At 38.1% G+C, this 18,737-nt stretch overlaps 1 protein-coding gene across 1 annotated transcript in view; it reads left to right on the forward strand.

Annotated features, from left to right (window-relative positions):
- The window catches only part of LOC103739398 (neuroblastoma-amplified sequence-like), a 165,653-nt gene that overhangs the window by 13,633 nt on the left and 133,283 nt on the right, over positions 1 to 18,737 (forward strand). The window contains exons 6-7 of the mRNA XM_008839774.3: positions 3,820 to 3,863; positions 16,337 to 16,470. Of these exons, the coding sequence (XP_008837996.2) occupies positions 3,820 to 3,863; positions 16,337 to 16,470 (178 nt within the window). The remainder of the gene's footprint in view (positions 1 to 3,819; positions 3,864 to 16,336; positions 16,471 to 18,737) is intronic.

Raw genomic sequence — 18,737 nt, forward strand, 5'->3', positions numbered from 1 at the left:
ATCCAAGCAGGACTGGGCTCCCTCAACTTTTTGGGGAGTATAAAGAAGGTCTTCCCCATTCTGGGCACTGGTTCAGGTGGGGAGGCTTTCTGATTCCTTATAAGCCACGAAAGTAATGATGATGGCTGTGCTGACAACCTTTCCATTCCAAATTATGTAAAATGATGGGCTATTTTTTTTTTTTTTACATCATCCAGCATCAAATTGGCAGTGTTTGAATTTACATTGCTTGTAGGAATGAGCTAACAGTTTCTCTTCCATTTGCTGCAGTACTGTGAAGCGGCTTTTGAGAAATGAACTCATAGTATAACTTACTTATAAACAGCAGTTCATAGACAAAGTATTTGTTTCATTTTTTTTTCCCTTGAAAAGAGAAGATTGATGAAATGATTTTCATTGTAAAACTCAGGGCATGTGTTTGGTGTCAAGATAGATATTTAGTCCTGAGGAGAAGAATTTGACCAAGAATTAATAGAATTTGTTAATGAAAAATTTGATGAAAAGATTATTTGCAAGTGCAATCTAATCCTGGGAGATTTTGTAGATTTTCCTTCACTGTAGACATGTGGAATTGGCATGTTTAAATGGTAGGCTCCAAAAATCCAGTTCTGCTCTTGTAGCTTCAGGTTCTGTGCTCTCTGCTTCACCTGTGTTGTGCTTTGCCATAAGTGTTTGTGTGTTCCCCGTTATGTTTTAGGACCTCTGTGTTCTACAACTCCAGCATGCACTGTTTACCAGGAACTCAGGGCAAATGGGACCAGAAGTCTGCACCTCTGATTTTATTGTGTTTTCTTTGCAATTGGGGATTGTCTCTTTTTCCCAGTATGATATATTTACATAAACATAGGGTTGAAGATGCAGATCAATGGTAGAGCGCTTCCGTATCTAGTGCAGGGCCATGAGTTCAATCCCCAGCACTCCTTACCCCCTTTCCCCACCTCCCCCCAACAAAGTCACTCCCTGTTTGCCATTTCCATGAACATACTAGGAATTATTAGTTTACGTGTGATGAATAAGTGCGGTCTTTGCTAGTGGAATAGGAAGAAAGATGCTGAGAGGGAATTATGAGGGGCATAGTCTATTATACTGCTCAGAGTTGGTATTCAGTTGCATGTGGTGAATGAACATAGGCATGTGTATTGATTTTGCAGTAACCTATAAGGAAGTGTTTTTCAACAGACGAGGAATGATCAACAGAAAAAGGACAAGGAGATCCCCAAAGTAAACTCTTATGAAGAGTGATTATCCTTGAATATTTGTTTAGCTTTTGATTTTGAGACAGGCCCTTTCTGTGTGACTCAGGCTGGCCCCATCCTACTGCCTCAGTCTTCTTAGTGCTGGGATTACAGGTGTGTGCTACCATGAATCTATTTTGAATTTTAAAGACACTTCTTTCTCATCCATAGTCATCCTATCTACCACAGTGAAGAACACATATGTCTTTTTTACTTCATATGCTGTTGAGACAAAAACCTGACCAAAGCAACTTAAGGAAGAAAGAGTTTCTTCTGGTTTACCCTTTCAAGGAGATACAGTCCATCATGGTGGGAATGCAGGAGCATGAGGCTGGCTGGTCATATTGCATCAGGAGTCAGGAAGTAGAAAGAGAACATGAAGTGGGGGCCAGGCTATAAAATCTCAAGGCTTCCCCCCAGTGACTCCTTTCCCTAAGCAAATTTCTGCCTCCTGAAGGTTCCACAACTTTCTCAAACACAGCCACCAGCTAGGGACCAAGTGTTCGAGAACATGGGCTTATGGAAAACATTTTACATTCAAACCATGGTGATGTGCAATGTGAGATTGCCTCAGTAGTAACTGTAGTAACACTGAGTATAGGTGTTCAGTAAATACATATGTCTTGGTAGGTTTAGAGTATGAAAGATGATTCTACTCACGCAAGCCATTATTTGCTATTAGGATGCAGTTAAAGAGGAAATGGTTCTTAAGAAAAATGAAAAGCTAGAGCAATTTAATTTTGAGAGATAGCTTAGCATAGTACTTGAGTTGATGTTTTCCAGTTTTATTTTTGTGGTGTTGAATGCTATTAGTCACTTCCTGTAGCATGACATCCTTAACTTGCTTGTGCTGGTTGGATAAAAAACAACTTGTGAATTGCTTCTTTCATTTTAATTTGGCAGCAGCTACCAATTATAAATGGTTAGTATGTGCTTCCTTACTTCCTAAATAGTGAAGTAATAATTTCTTATGATTATTGGCTTCTATAAATGTGGGAACTAATTAGAAGCGGTCAAAGAGCACAACAGAAAACATGAAGAGACTCTTAGGAAAAAGATACATAAATATTCCTACTCCCAAAGTTTGTATAACTGTTTCCAATGAATAATTTATGAAGTTTTAAAAGCAGAGCTATACACATATACACACAGAGACACAAACAGACAGACACACACCTCCCCATCTCCTCTAACCAAGGGAAATGGTATAAGGATGAAAGTAATGAACATTTACTGAACTCTCATTTAGTATTTTTCCTAAGCTATGTGAGGGTGCTGTCATCCCATTTTATTTACAGTGCTAAATTCTTTGTCCAGGTCACACAGAATGAGCTGGAATCAGATCAACTTCATTTCAAAGAGTGAATTTTTCCTGCCATATTCTGCTTGGCAGCTGAGTCTGTGGTCTTGAGGAAATTTATTCCTGCATTTATAATCCTTGGTAGTCACAACCTAACAATATTTGAAAAATAGAGAAAAATATTAACACTTTTCCAAATTATTTAAAAAGTAATGCTTAGTCACTATAGAAATTATTTAGAAAATCCAGTTAAGTAGAGGGAAGGAGCTAGAAATTACCTAGTATTTGACTATCTGATGTTGTTTACTATTATTATTTTGGTGTATGTTCTTTGAAACTTGTCTTTTCAATGTGTATATATAAATATGTATCATTAGTGAATAATAATTTTGTATATTCTATTTGATACCAACTTGTGAATTGCTCCTGTGATTTATAAATTTAATTTATATCCTTTAATTTATATTACTTATTTCTGGGTAACCTTTGAAATTAATGTATTATGAACATCTTTCCATGTCAGGTAGACTAATTACATAATATTTCATTGAATATGAGTAGAAAATTTAATTAATCTTTTAATCCTCAATATGTTTTTCTCCTTTATAAATTAGACTGCATTAATTTCCTTGATAACTATATAAATTTGTAATTATTTCCTGGGAGGAACTTTATAGAAGTCAAATTACTAGGTGAAATGCTTTAGACATTAAAGTTTTTGGTAATTGTTGCTAAATTATGTGCTAGAAGGTTCACCAGTTTTCAGTTTTGAACATAGTTTAGAATGATTGTACTACTTTGTAATGCATTTCAAAGTCACAGATTGCGAATTGGCCACTGGTTTAGACTTTGTGAGTTATTAAAATAAGATTTTTTTTTTCCTGTGTGATAAGACTTTGTAGTATGGTATATAGAGTAGTGGTTCTTAACTAGTATCACTTGAGCTTTACAAAATGTTTTTACTTGGTTCCCATCCTAAATTTACTGACTCAGATCCTTTGGGAGCATGCTCCAGATACTGCTGTTGCTTTAGCAGAGTGTGTCCAAGCTCACTTCTGCTGCCACTGTTTCCCAAGGCAGTCCCATTTCTCTAACAGTAAGAAGAGTGTTTTTAATAGAAGAATGTAATTTGAGAGGTAAAACCATCTACCTCTATGATAGAAGGAACGATTTACTGTTGTATATAGAAGCTGTCTAGACCACAGTATCTGTGGTGTTTCCTAGACTTACATATGAGTGTTGTTAGTTTAAAACTGTTGCATTGATTTATTGTATATTTTGCAGATCTGCCAAAGATGATTTTACATCAATTATTGGGAAATGTCAAGGTATGCCAAAATACTGAAAAATAAAAAAAGTTTAAATCTGTAATGTTTTACAATTTTTCTTTAAAGTTTGAGTAGAAATTAAGTAAGCATTTACTAATAAGACTTTTTATGACTTTATTAAACACCACAGAGAAATTATAATTGATTCTTCTTGATTTTTATGTATTTTGCTTTAAGATAGGCAAAGTAAAAATTGATTTGTTTTCTTTTTTTTTTTTTTTTGGCTTTTTGAGACAGGGTCTCTTTGTAGCCCCAGCTGTCCTAGAACTCACTATGTAGACCAGAATGGCCTTGAACTCACTGAGATCTGCCTGCCTCTGCCTCCTGAGTGCTGTGATTAAAGGCCTGTACCACCACGCCCGGTGGAGATAAATATTGTAAGTTCAGAGTTGTTCAGATAAAAACTAGTAAAACAGTCTGGGATTTGATTCTTCTTACTAATTTTTCCTTAAAAGTTCATTATCTCAGGTATTTTGACAGAAACCTAACACACTCTTGGAGTCTCACTTGTATGGACTATGCACATAATTTTAAAAGATTGAGTTATGGAGAAATTATATGAGGTAATGTGTGTAAAACCGTAAAACTTCACATAGTCACACATAATAACTACTTAGGAAGTGTTAAGCTGTTTTTTTGGTCTTTTTGAGACAAGGTTTCCCTGTAGCACCCAGTGGGCCTGGAACTTGCTATGTAGATCAGGTTCCCTCAAACTCACAGAGATCCACCTGCCTCTGCCTCCCAAGTGCTAGGATTAAAGGTGTGTGCCACCATGTCCAGTGTGTTAAGCTATTGTTATTACTGTTACTTCTACCGAAAATTTCTCAGTTGATTGCTATTGACTGTGGAGTAAAGTTCATATTTTCCTTTTAAAATATTTTATTTTTTTTATTTTATGTGTATGAGTGTATTGTCTGCATGTATGTGAGGGCACCCATGTCATGCAATGCTGTGGAGGTCAGAAGAGGGCTTCGGATTCCTCTGGAACTGGAGTTAAGGACAGTTCGTAGTTGCCATGTGGGTGCTGGGAATCGAACCCGGGTCCTCTGCAAGAGCAGTCAGTGCTCTTAACCTCTGAGCCATCTCTCCAGCCCCAAGTTCATATTTTCTAACTCAGGGTACAAGAGCCATAGGTCCTGTGCTCTCATGTAAAACCTATGCTCTCACTGTGCTTTTCTTGCCATGATACAGTCTCTTCTGTCATGGAGCCCCTGCCTTACATTGACTTAATTAGTCCTGCATTTGAAATATCAGCCCTTTTTGCAGACCTTTTCTCCTTGCCTTTCCCCCACCGTTGGTATGTATTCATGTTTCCCTGGTATTTGTTTGTGACTATATCTCAACATTAGCCCCAACTTACTTTCCTTTTGTAATTGTTTAGTTTTCTGATTTCCAATTAGATTGTGTATTACTTTTGTCATTGCTTGGTAGAAGGATGAAAGAATTTATTCTGGCTGATGGTATAGCCCACTAGACTAGAGAGGCATGGCTCTCAGGAGACCGGAAACATTCTGGAGGTGGGAGGCAGGAAGTGGGGAGAAGGAAGCAGGGGGAGGCAGGAAGCAGGATGGGGCTTTAGAACTTAAAGGCCTACCTGCTAGTGATCTGCTTTCCACAACTTCCCAAGTAGCACCACCACCTGGGGACCAAATACATGTTCAGATACCTAATCCTGTGAGGAATAGTTCATCCTCAAACCATAACAGATTGTAAATTTTTTAAAATTTTATTTTAAAAACCATACTTTATAAAGCACAATACAATTTACGTATTGAATTATAGTATAATAGAATTATTTTGATATAATTTTGAACCGAAGAAAAAAAGGGGAAAAATTTCAGGTTATGAAACAAATTGAACAAAAATCAATTTTTCTAAGTGGTTAAATATGAAAAATGTATTCAGTGGGTAGTCGTATCTAATCCCTATTGCACCAATGATCAATGGAATTAAAAAGAAAGCCCAGCTTTCAAGATTGTGAATTCCTTGAAGGGAGGGGTCTTCTTTAACTCAGCCCTTAAAAAGATTCCTAGTGCTCAGTATGTTCCTGATAGATGGTAGTCACATGGATTTTCCCACTCTCTTAAGTTGGTAATACCACTTGGTAACTAGTGAAGAGATTTTTATGAATGAGCATATGTTTGTCTATTATTAATTTTAGAAACTCATAAGAATAGATATGTATTGGTATGTTTTGTATGCTCTACTGTATTTGTGCATTTTTGTGTACTTGTCATGTTATGCTTTGTGTTCCTGGTGTGTACTGTGTGTATGTCCACCAGGAATAGGACCATATGTATTGATCAGAAGCCCTTTTTGAGGATTATCTTCTTGAGGATAGTGTAAAGAAAGATAGTGTTTAAGTATGACTATCTAAAAGCTGGAGCTCTGGCATATTCTGAATTTGCTTCCTGCACTCTCTTCAAGCTGTAGTTAGTAGATTAGGTCAGATCTGATTTAAAGGATGTATAAGGATCAAAAAGTCTCCAGAAGAAGAATGTGGACTATTCAAATGCTTGTTTACCAATGCAGTGTTTTTGCTGGGTTAAGGCTTGGGGAGTGAGATAGGCTTCTTAGGAGCATGCTCAGAGTATTGGAATGATCCAGATGTATGGGGGTGGGGGGGTGTTTCCTTTTGAGCTTTGGCATTAGGTACCTGCTCTTAGCCAGTAAGTAACTGAAAAGCTACAAGTTAACATGAAAATGGGAAGTGTAACTGTTCCGTATTTCACACAAATTATGTGTGTTAGAATTTTTAGTGTGTACAGTTAATGTGGCAGCATAGATGAGCTAAAGCATTGAGAACTAATGCTTTATTTTGTTGGCTTCTGAATGTGTGAATTTATGACCTTAATGCTGCATTAATGGCTTCTTTCCATTTTGTATAATGTGAGGTAATGATCATTTGCTTATTATCTGACTCATCTTTATGGGAATAGCTCCCATATGCCAAATGATATTTCATGTGTGTGCCTGGAGAAAAAGAGCCAGATTGTGGTTAATGCATTTTTGAAACTAGATATTGCAGAGTCTGCAAACTGAAGTAGGAGCTATTTGGTTCCACTTTGATATTTTTCAATTATTGTTCTATAAAAGATAGGCCATTTGAGAATGTTCGAAATGTGGAGTGCAACTTGTTTTGGATCTGCTTGCCAGGCAAATAGATATGGTAATTTAATCTTTTTTCTGTCTTAAATAATGACCTAAAAATAACTCATGGAATTAGACTTTTAAAAATAAGAGATGTTCTATGTTAACAGATTTTTCTCATGTCTGATTTTGAGACAGAGTTTTCTTGTCTACTGTAGGAATGCTGAGAGAGCCCATCATCCTTCTAGGGGCAGGGTGGATACTGACAGCTGGTTACCTTTGGCTTCCAGGAACCTCATTAGTTAGATGCCATCTAGACGTGATTTTTTTTTTGTGTGTGTGTTTTGTGTTTTTGAGACAGCGTCTTCCTGTAGCCCCAGCTGTCCTGGAACTTACTATGTAGACCAGGCTGGCCTTGGACTCAACAGAGATCTAGCAGCCTCTGTCTCCCGAATGCTGGGACTACAGTCATGCACCACCATACCCGACTTGAAGACAATTTTTTAATGTGTGTCTTGACACAAAAAATATTGGGAAATCTGGACTATTTGAGATGCCCAGGCTGTGAGATGAAATATTCCATTTTCAAAATGTGCTTCAGATTGTAGGACAGCCATTTTCTCCTCTTGTTTATTTTTAGAGAAAATAATTTTTCATATTGAAAATATTTACATTTTTAATAGCAACTATGAATGAGCAAAAGTAGAATAAAAATGAACATACTGGGCATGGTGGCTCATGCCTTTAATCCCAACACTCAAGAGGCAGAGGTGGGTGGATCTCTGTGAGTTCAAGGCCAGCCTGGCCTACATAGTGAGTTCCAGGCCAGCTCCCACGACAGGAAGACCTTGTCTTAAACACACACACACACACACACACACACACACACACACACACACATGAGCACACAGTCAAGAGATAAATACTGTGTTCTACTATTTAGTTTTTCAGAAGTTTTCTGTAGTACCTGTTAGAGAATATGTTCTACAGAAGTATTTACTTAAAGACTCTTTTTTTTTTTTTTTTGGTTTTTTGAGAAAGGGTTTCTCTTTAGCCCTAGCTGTCCTGGAACTCACTATGTAGACCAGGGTGGCCTTGAACTCAGAGATCGGCCTGCCTCTGCCTCCCGAGTGCTGGGATTAAAGGTGTGCGCCATCACACCTGGTTTGTGAACTCTTTTTTTTAGGCTGAAGTTAAAGAGGAACTTTCCAAAGTTTCCTTTTTGACTTTTTTCTACTAGATAACATCCTAGGTGTTTGGACACAGGCCTTCAAATGATCCAGATAATTCTAAAGGTGCCTATAAAATTGATCTCCGAGTAGTAAGAAACTTTGTATTGTATTTGATTCCACAAATGCAAAGCTGTTATTAGGCCTTTATGCAGACATAGGCATCAGAATATTGCACTTATATTCATGAGGATATGTCGATTGTTTTAATATATTTCTGGTTTTATATTGCCATAGTTTTGGCCTCAGAATAGGAGTGGCCAGTGCTCCCTCCTTCCTTATTTTCTGAAAGATATTGTATAGAATTCAACTTATTTCTTCCTTAAATGTTTTATGCAGTTCATGAGAGAAAATTGCAGTTTTGTTTGTAAGCCAGCTTAAGTTAATTCAATTTTAAAAATAGATCTGTAAAGCTCTTCAGATTTTGGCTTTTGTGTTAAATTTTGCTTTGAATTGTACAATTTATAGGCTTAAAGTTATTTATAATATTCTCTATTATTTTTACTGCCTGTTGGCTCTGTACTGATGTCTCTTCTGTTATTTCTGATATTTATAACTTAAATCTGCCTGTTTTTATTAGTTAGTTACTATTATTCAGTGATAAAACTTTGGTTGTTAGTGATTTCTTTTTTATTGTTTATTTTCCTTGATTTTTGTCTTTATCATTTTTTCCTTCTGCATACTAGGTTTAAATTGCTCTTATTTTGTAAGATGGAACATGGAAGTTTAGATAATTAAGTTTAAATTTCTCTTATATAAGCATTTAAGCCCACTCAAATATTAGCATCCATTTCTTTTACATATAACTTAATTCTGTTATATGCAGTATGATTTTTACTGTTTTTGATTTAAAACTTGATTTATGGCCTAGCATATGTTCTGTTTTGGTGAATGTTTCACATATAACTGGCTATTGTGTAGCTATTAGTACTGTGTTTTATTGGTTTATTTTTAAGACAGGGTTTTCCTGTAGTTCAGCTGGCCTAGAACTGTAGGCTAGTCTGGCCTTGAACTCACAGAGATGCACCTGCCTCTGCCTCCCAAATGCTGGGATCAAAGGCATGTACCACCATGTCCGGCTCTGGTATTGTGTTTTGAAGATGAGAATTTACCTATTGTGCTGGATAGCTTCCAGGAGTAGTTCTAGAGAAACAGAATTGAAAGCATGAATTTTTTTTTTTTAATGGACTTGCTGATGGTATCTGGATCAGGCTCTCCAACTCATGGAAACCTACTAAAGATTCCCCTGTAGCATGAAGGGCATTGAAGATCCATGGTGTGAACATTTAAAGAAATTATGAGGATAAATGCATTTGTGTCTTCTGATTCACCTCTTGTGAGAAGGAATTTAATGACTATATAAAACATTTGACAATTTGTAGAAAAATAAGGAAAATAATAATGCTGGATGGTTGCTTCTAGCAACCATCTCTGGATAAAGTGATAGAGGAAAAGAATGAGCTCAGTGATAAAATTAACTAGATCCAGATTCTCATCAGCAGTCTGAAGGTTTCTAAGTGTGCCCTGGAAGAGAGTCTTCTCTCCAGCAACCATAGAGCTCAAGTTGCAGAAAATCAAGGTGAAGCCCTCATTATACATTTGCCTGATTCACAATGCAAATTTAAATCCCATCCTTATTCCCACTAAGGTGGGAGGACCCAGCCCACTGGGTGGTACCACCTCTGGGCAGGTGGCCCTTGGTTATATTAGAAAGCAGGCTGAGTACAGGCCAGATGAGCAAGCCAGGAAGCAGCTTACTTCCGTGGTCTGTGCTTCAATTCCTGCCCTGAGCTCCTGCCCTGGTTCCCCTCCATGATGAACTGTAAGCTGAAGGTGAAATAAACCCTTTCCCCCCTCCAGGTAGTTTTGGTCAGTGTTTTTATCTCAGAAATAGAAAGTAGCTAAGACATCTATCTACTTTGTAAATTAATATTCATACTGACAGGAAAGGAAAAAGCATCTCATTTTAATTTGCATATCTTTAATATCAGAACATATATTTAGTGGTGGTTTTTATTTTAGTAAATTATTAGATTCTTTTCCCTATATTCCTTTTAGATTACTTGCCTTTTTATTTACCCAATTAATCATCTTAAATTTGTTTAAGAAGAATATCCCACTAAGAATATCCCATCCTCCCTCATTCCGTCCCTCTTTCCCTCCCTTCTTCCTTTCCTTTCCCTTTCCATTTCTCTTCCTCTTTCTTTCTTTGTAGCTATGCTGGTCACTTTTTTTTCATATAAACTGAAAAGTTCTTATGCTTAGACCTTTTGTGTATAGATTGTAAACTGTTTTGTGTATTTAGCTTTTCTGTATGTCTTTCTGTTCCCACTAATTGTTCTTGTTCTCTGATTCATGACTTGTCAGTGAAAGGATGTATGCAAGAGAGTGTACCTTGAACTCTTCATTTAGCAGCTGAAGATGCTGCAGCTTCATTGATCTAAGTTTCCCTATTTTAAAATTCTTGGTTTTTCCATTTCTAATGTATATAATTGGCACTAGATTGAAATTTAGCAGTTGAGTGTCCTTTATGTACTACCAGAACTGGTAGAAAAGAATTCATGTCTACTGAGCTCAGCTGCTCTAAATCCAAAACAGAAAAAAAATCCAACTGAGATCTTTTAAATATATCCAATCTATATTCCAAGAAGATACAAACTAAGAATAGAAAGAGGAAAGTTGAGGACGACATGGACATAGCTCCTGACATTTCGGAATTTATAAATTGATAAATAATGCAGTTAGAAAAAAGGTGTGAGGGAAATGAAGTCCTTGGAGTGGTTGAGAGTAGATGGGTTTAGAGGCCGCTGAGAGGAATGAGAGAATGCCTCCTGAGATGCTAGATTTGAAGTGAGACTTGGAAGATGAGAAATCAGCAAAGGGTTCAGGGAAAAGAGAGCAGCAGAGAGAACAGTCTCTAAGGTGGGAAAGAACTTGGGACTGCACAGGGCTGCACCCGAGAAGCTGATTAGGTGTAAACAGTGCCAGCTGTTGAGTTTCAGTGAATTTTACCATCGGTGTTTTTGAACACTCTTCAGAAATTTTTGTTGTCCAGTCTTTTGACATTCGCTTGGAATTGGTCTATACTTTTCATTTCTTTCACAAACCACAAAGGTGGCTGGAAAAATCCAGTGATAAGGTATTTTCACATTTTTTGTAAAGTATTATTTTGTAATGAAAGATATGTTTATCTGGGTCAGAATACATGCTGAGTTTTCTGGAGTTACTGTTTCTAACCAGAGGTAATAGTCAAAGCAAATCCCTTTTGGATGGAACTTATTTCAGACAGAAAACAAATGTATTTCATAAATCTGTTTGTCCCATCAAAATGAAATAAGAAAATTCTGTTATCACAGGTAAAACAATAATAATGGATAACTGTAGTGTTTCCTTAGCACATAAATATTTTTAAGGCGAGTTGTTCTCTTGTGGTTTTTATGTAGCATCTGTATTTATCCTTGTGTCATTTATCATTTTGTGTCTGACTGTTCCAAGTTTGGTGTTTTGTCTTAACTGCCTGACTACAAGAAGCTGTTTTCCTTTTCATTTTATTCCCATTAAGAAGTGATGTTTACAAAGTTTATGTGGTATCTTGTTAGCATCCAGTAAAATCTGTCATCTCTGTTGTTCAAAGATTTCTCTTTAGCTGTTTTGTATACTTTTAATGCACTGAAAAATAGACAAAAAGAAGAAACTCACTGATTTCTGCTGTAATTTCCTATATTTAAAATATATTTTTGAGAGGACAAGGGAATTACGAATTCTGGATAGTACCTTTTTTAGGCAGAGAGAAGATTCTATTAACTCAGATTTGATTGGTGTTGTTGAGGGATGGTAAGCATTTCCATTACCTTTCTCCCCCATTGGTGTGGATTTCCTGAGAAACTTAAGGTTCTCTCATTAACAGAACAATACTTTTTGTTCTAAGACCTGGGATAGCCATGTTGATAGGACATATTCTCTGGTTTTTAGGATCTCTGAGACTTGTGTGGCTGATAGTTATGTAAGCAACATGATCTGATGTGGTAAGTGCTATGAAAGAATGTATGCTTGGTATTTGAGGTACATAGAAAAGTGCTGTTCATTCTGAAGGAGGAGTACTGTTGGAGAGGAACTGTCCAGGCAGAGGCAGCAAAGTGTCTGAAAGGCACAGATGTACTTATTTGCCAGATGGTGGTGAGGTGGGTGTTCGGTAGAGGAAGTGGTGGGAAGGAAAGCTAGAGAGCTACAATGGTCTGCTGCACTTCACATTGTTGAGAATATGGACTCATCAGGGATTTCAAGGCAGTAGGAAGATGTGATTTGTTCACCTTCCTTTTTGAAAATGTTGTCTTTGAATTATGTCCAGGAAGGAAACGAGGATAAGAGACTGAAAGAGGTATTATGTGGTGCTTTGCCAGAGAAGACCACTCAAAGTTTTGCAGGATGAGTTGTTGCTGGCTAGCAGCTACACAAGGGTGTTGGAACCCATGTGTAGTCCTGTGCCATCTCTAGGGTAAGCTTTTATATAGAGAAACCTTAACCGGGGGTGAAAAGTTTTAAGTTCCCAATCTTATAGGTACAAAGCCCCCTTAACAATTTCTATTCTCTTAAGTAATAATTACTAATTTGCAGAAGCAAGCCAAACATAACCTACAGAGCCATAAGTCTGCAGTTAGCAGGTGCACTCCAGGACGTGCTGACCTGTTCCCAAGACAACTGGGGTCCAGCTGATGTGTGTTCTCATACCCTGGGCCAACTGCCTGATAATTTCAGAGACTAGAACCAGCCTAAACTTTAACATGACATAGCTATTGTCAAGAAGGTGCCCTATTACAGAGGGAAGACTGCTTACAACGCTATTGTAAGACTCTAAACAAGGTGTGACGAACCTGGCTTATAGTAGCAAAGAATCAGAGGACTGTGCATTTTTTTGTAACTTGGTCCCCATCAATCAACCTGTCCTCATCTTTTCCTGCCTGCTATTCTTTCTAGCTTCTGGTAACCACTGCTGTACTGTCAATTTTTTAAAATGTTTATTTTTTAATTGAATTTTTGTGCATTTCATCCAATACATCTTTTTTATTTATTATTTTTATTTTATGTGTATGCGTGTATTGCCTGCATGTATGTGATTGCACCTGTGTTGTCCAGTGCCATGGAGGTCAGAAGAGAGTTTCGGATTCCCCTGGAACTGGAGTTAAGGACGATTCCTAGCCACCATGTGGGCGCTGGGAATTGAACCCAGGTCTTCTGCAAGAGCAGTCAGTGCTCTTAACTGCTGAGCCATCTCTCCAGCCCCTATCCAATACATCTTAATCATATTTAGACCCCTTTCCCCATCAGCACCTTCCTATAGTTCCCCCTCCCTCACTCGATTTCATGCATTTTGTCATATATGTTACAGACTATTGAGTCAAGCTTTTGTACCTAGATGTCCCTTGGTACAAATTCATCCACTGGAGCCTAGTCAGTTTATCTAGTGTCACTCCCTTAAAGAAGATCAGCTCTTCCTTACCCAGCAGTAAGCAGTTGACAATAGTTCTTCGGCTAAGGTTGTGGCCTCCTGCCCATTTCCACAGTTCTATGCTGGGTTTTTGATTGAGTCTGCATGGGTCTTGTACATGCTGACACCATTGCTGTAAGTTCATATGAGCAAGTTGTCAGAGGCCTGAAAAACTGTTTCCTTATGTTCATGCACCACCCCTGCTCTTACAATCTTTCTGCCTCCCTCTTCTACAGTGTATACTCTCAGTTTCTATGAAATCAACATTTTTAGATTCTGATCATATAATACTTGTCTTTGTGTGCTTGCCTTATTTCACTTAACATAGCAATCTCTAGTTCATCCATGCTGATGCAAATTATGGCATTCCATTCTTTTTTGTGGCTAAAGAGCATATCAGATTTTGTTTATCGACCATCAGTTACTAGACATGTTTTCTTTCTTGGCTGTTGTAAATAATGTAATAAACATAGGCGTACAGCTGCCTCTGAGACATGCTCATATCTCATTCCTTTGGATATGTAACCAGGAATGAAATGGCTGAATCACATGGCAGTTTTATTTTTCATTTTTGAGCAACCTCTGTGATTTTATTAGGATTATTAAGGTATTCATTATCAGAAATTTAATATGTGACTAGGAACAGTTCTTGAATCATCTGCTTTCTTTGTTTGTTTCTTCATTGCTGTGACAAAATACTCTGACTACTACCAACTTGGGGAGGAAAGGGTTTATTTGTCTTACATCTCCCAGGTCACAGTTCATCAGGGATCCCAAGGTAGGAACTCAGGGCAGGAACCTGGAGGCAGGAGCTGGAGCACAGGCCATGGAGGAACACTGTTTACTGGCTTGCTCCCCCCGCCCCTGCTCAGCCTGCTGCATAGGCCCACCTGCCCAGGGGTGGCACCACCCACAGTGGGCTGGGCCCTCCCACATCACTCACCAAGAAGATGCCCCTCAGACATGGCCACAGGCCAGTCCAATAGAGGCAATTTCCTGATTGAGGCTCCCTCAAGCCAGGTGTGTCAAGTTGACACTAAAGCTATCCAGCACATCTTCCTATATATTTATATATATTTAAATCCTCTTTCTTAGTTTGTACCTTCTTGGAATATGTATTGGACATACTTAAAGGATCTCAGTTGGACCTTTTATGTTTTGGATTTAGAGGGGCTGAGCTCAATCGATTGGAATTGTTTTCTACACATTCTGTTGGCCAGGGCTTCTTAACCTTTTTGTACTTGTGACTCCTGTTTGCCTGAGAAATTTTCATGTGATTCTAGGAATATAGGTATATAAAATATGTGTACAAATAAAACATTTACTGATTATAAATCATAAGTTTATTTTGGAGCAGTTCTTTGGTATACATATAATTCTATCATTCATTAAAGAGGAGACAAGGATGGATGTGCTTGCTTATGTGATACTTCAAGATGCAGAACATTGTTAGTATTTTTTAGAGTTGATTGATATTTTGATTTTATAATTATCAATGATGAGAATGTACTTCACATAAATATATGGTACAAATGGCAGAAGCATATTTAAGATCATTTTAGAAGTTGTGGGAAGTTCTGTGCTAATCCCAAACCAAAGTTCTTTTTTAAAAAATTTATATTATTCTTTATTTTATGTGTGTGTTATGTCTACATGTATATAAGTGCACCCATGTCATGCAATGCCTGTGAAGGTCAGAAGGTGTGTCAAATTCCCCTGAAACTGGCATTACAGATGGTTGTTAGCCGCCATGTGGGTGTTGGGAATTGAACCTGGGTCCTCTGTAAGAAGAGCAGTCAGTACTCTTAATTGCTGAGCCATCTCTCCAGCCCCCCGAACCCAAACTTCTTTTAATGATTCTTTATGAGACTCAAGCCAGCAACTCAAATGATAATTTTTAAATCAAACATTCTAACCTGGTACAAACCAAATATTTGATACATACTGAGGGATGATGATAGGAAAATATTAAAAGTCATTTTTCTATAACTAAAGCATATGTTTCAGTAGGAGCAGAAAATTTTGTATATGTAGTAAAGTAGTACAGTTCATCACATAGAATAGCCTCGAATCTGAAGTGTTTCAGGCAGCATTCTTTGGTATTGTGAGATGTGATGGTCTTCACAGTGCAGAGTATACATGTTATATGCTCAGAACTAAGGCTGTAGTGAAGTTGGGCAGTGCAGCATGGGTGAATGCTACCAGAAAAACCTCAGATTTATTACACATTTGATTTTGAATTAATTTTTGGTCATTGTTCAAAGACCTTTTACGATTGTCAGTTTTTTCTAGGCTCCCACATTTAGGTGTGTGACCCTATATGGCAATCCACCGTTTAAGGACCTGGTTTCTGGCTTTTGATTGTTCTCAATTTCATAGGCATTTTGAAGTAACTTACTCATGACCCTTTGCTAGTCTAGGGTATGCTCAGTATTCATCAGACTTCTGGTAGCAGTAAGCTGATTTGCTTATAAAGTAAATGTGGCAGAGTTTGCCATGGTTTGTATCTTACTTGAAGTGGGTTTCTGGGAACTGTTCTGTTGTCTAAAGCATTAGAGATCCTTAGGAGATGAGGTACTTGCTGAATACTTATTTTATTGTGGTTGCTAAAACTGTTAACTCTCTTTATAGAATATTGTTAAGAGCTCCTCTTTTTTTTTTTGTTCTAGTTCCAAAAGACCCCAAGCCCCAGTGGAGAAGGGTAGCATGGAGTCATGACTGCACACTGCTAGCCTATGCTGAAAGCACAGGAACTGTAAGAGTGTTTGATCTTATGGGAAGTGAACTCTTTGTCATTTCCCCGGTATGTATACACCCCAGATGATGATGATGATGATGATGACGACGACGATGACGATGACGATGTGTGTGTGTGTGTGTGTGTGTGTGTGTGTATTTGTGTCTTCTATATATAATGTTGCAATGGATGAGTGTGAAGAGTGGGCTAATGCAAGTGTAAATGAGAGCCGGGCGTGGTGGCGCATGCCTTTAATCCCAGCTCTCGGGAGGTAGAGGCAGGTGGATCTCTGTGAGTTCAAGACCAGCCTGGTCTACAATAGAGTTCCAGGCTAGCTGGGGCTACAGGGAGACCCCCGCCTCAAAAAGACCAAAACCTTGAAGACAATCATAGTGGGGTTTTTTTTTTTGTTGTTGAAGTCAGAGAATTCTAGCTATATAATATTTTTTTGTATTTGGTAATACACTATATAGGTGTAAACCACCTGGTGGTATGGACTAGAGATTGTTAAACTTAAATTCTTGACACTAAGGGATGTCTGAAATAAAAGTTTCATGATTTATTGAGCCATTATAGAGGATAGCCAGAAAAGGAAATGACCAGGTTCTAGAACTAGTTCTCATGTCTGTCAGGAACCAAGGCCATAGGTACCAGATGGAAAATGTCTCCTGGACCTACAGTTAAGATTCTTCTTGTACTTAGAAGAGGAAAGCAGTGTTTGCATTGACCCTGCATTATTATAGAAAGGAGGGGTGGGATAACATGACGTAGGGAAAGCTTAGCCCGGAAAGACCACCCATAAAGAGAAGTATTCATTGCTTATAGATTGGCTGGGGTGGACACAAGCAACATGGCATACTGAGCCTGGTGGTTTGTCCTGATGGGATTTAAGTCATGGCTTCGACATGAACTGTGTGTTGGTTTCACCCACACCTCTTAACTGATTAACTTCCCTTCTCCCTCTACTACTCATCCATCCTCTGGTCCTTATAATTATGTTTAGAACATCTCAGTTTTTCTTATATCATGATATGCAGTGTTGTTAGGTTACAGTGAGGGAAGTGAGGGAAAACATCAATGAGCTGTTGGAACAGCAACAGCTTCTAGAGGAGCCGGGCTCGGCCATAACAGGGATGACACAGTATATGGGCTCCACTGGAGGGGGCGGACTATGGGAAGGTACTGGTGGGGACAGGGTTGAAAGGTGATTAAGATTGAGATGTTCTGTGTGAAATACACAAAAATATAAAAACAAATTTTAAAAAAAGGATAGGAATTAAAAGGCAGAGTAGAGAAATTACATGTATTAGTGAAGTCCTTTTTGCTTTATTAATGACTTTGATATATAGCCTCATTTAATGTTCATAGTCACCCTACTCAAAAGTAGGTTGGGAGGGGAAAAAAACAAAAACAAAAACAAAACAGTGAAAAACTAAAAGGCCCAACCCAAATAATGGTGAAAATTTAGGACAGAATTTTAATCAAAATGGCTATTTTGGGAGGACTGAAAGCAAACTCTTGAGCCCATGTTTAGGGTACTCACATGAGTTTTATGTTTAAATAAAGGAAGAATTGGGCCCTGGGTGAGAGCTATATGCAAGTGAGCACTCTTGATCCAACTCTGGCCTGTTTGTTTCTTAACTAAGTCCTGATTCTGCAGAGTGATTCTTGAGAAGTCTGTCTCTTTGAGGGGACAGTTTGATTCCACAATATACTCACTTCTGTGGGGAAGGGCAGGCAGCCTCAGTTTCCATCATGGGTAATTTCTCCTGTTTAGGGGGTGATGTCATCATGGAGTCTCTCAGGGTTTTGCTCTTCCTGAAATCCAGTTGACTATAAGTTTAGGCCAGTGTCTAGTGACTTTTTTTGTTTTCGTGCTAATGATAGAACCCAGGGCCTTGTATATGCTAAGTAAATAATTCTACCACTGAACTACATATCTAGCCCATGACTGAAGACTTTTCATTCAGTCTATTCGGGGTATAGAACAGGACATTTTAAGTTCAGACATTCAGACAGTAAGATACCTCAGTTACTCTACTGGGTAGACCACTCTGGTCTCAAACTCAGAGATCTGTCTGCCTTTGCTTCCCAAGTGTTGGGGTTAAAGGTGTGTGCCACCTTGCCCAGTTCCTCCATTACTCTTTGTGCTTTATCCTTGAAGGGAGTAGACAGACACTGCTTGAATGATTAATAGGAGTCTGACTAAAGTAAATAGAAAAAATGAAGACAGAGGGCCTAGATTTTTTTCCCTTGGCTTTAGTTATACTGTGGGCCCAAGTGAAGAGTCAGTCAGTGTTTAGCAAAAGCAGTTTCTGTGTCTGTTATAGAAT

The sequence above is a fragment of the Nannospalax galili genome, unplaced genomic scaffold, assembly GCF_000622305.1.
Source record: "Nannospalax galili isolate Female #2095 unplaced genomic scaffold, S.galili_v1.0 scaffold1379, whole genome shotgun sequence".
NCBI lineage: Eukaryota > Metazoa > Chordata > Mammalia > Rodentia > Spalacidae > Nannospalax > Nannospalax galili.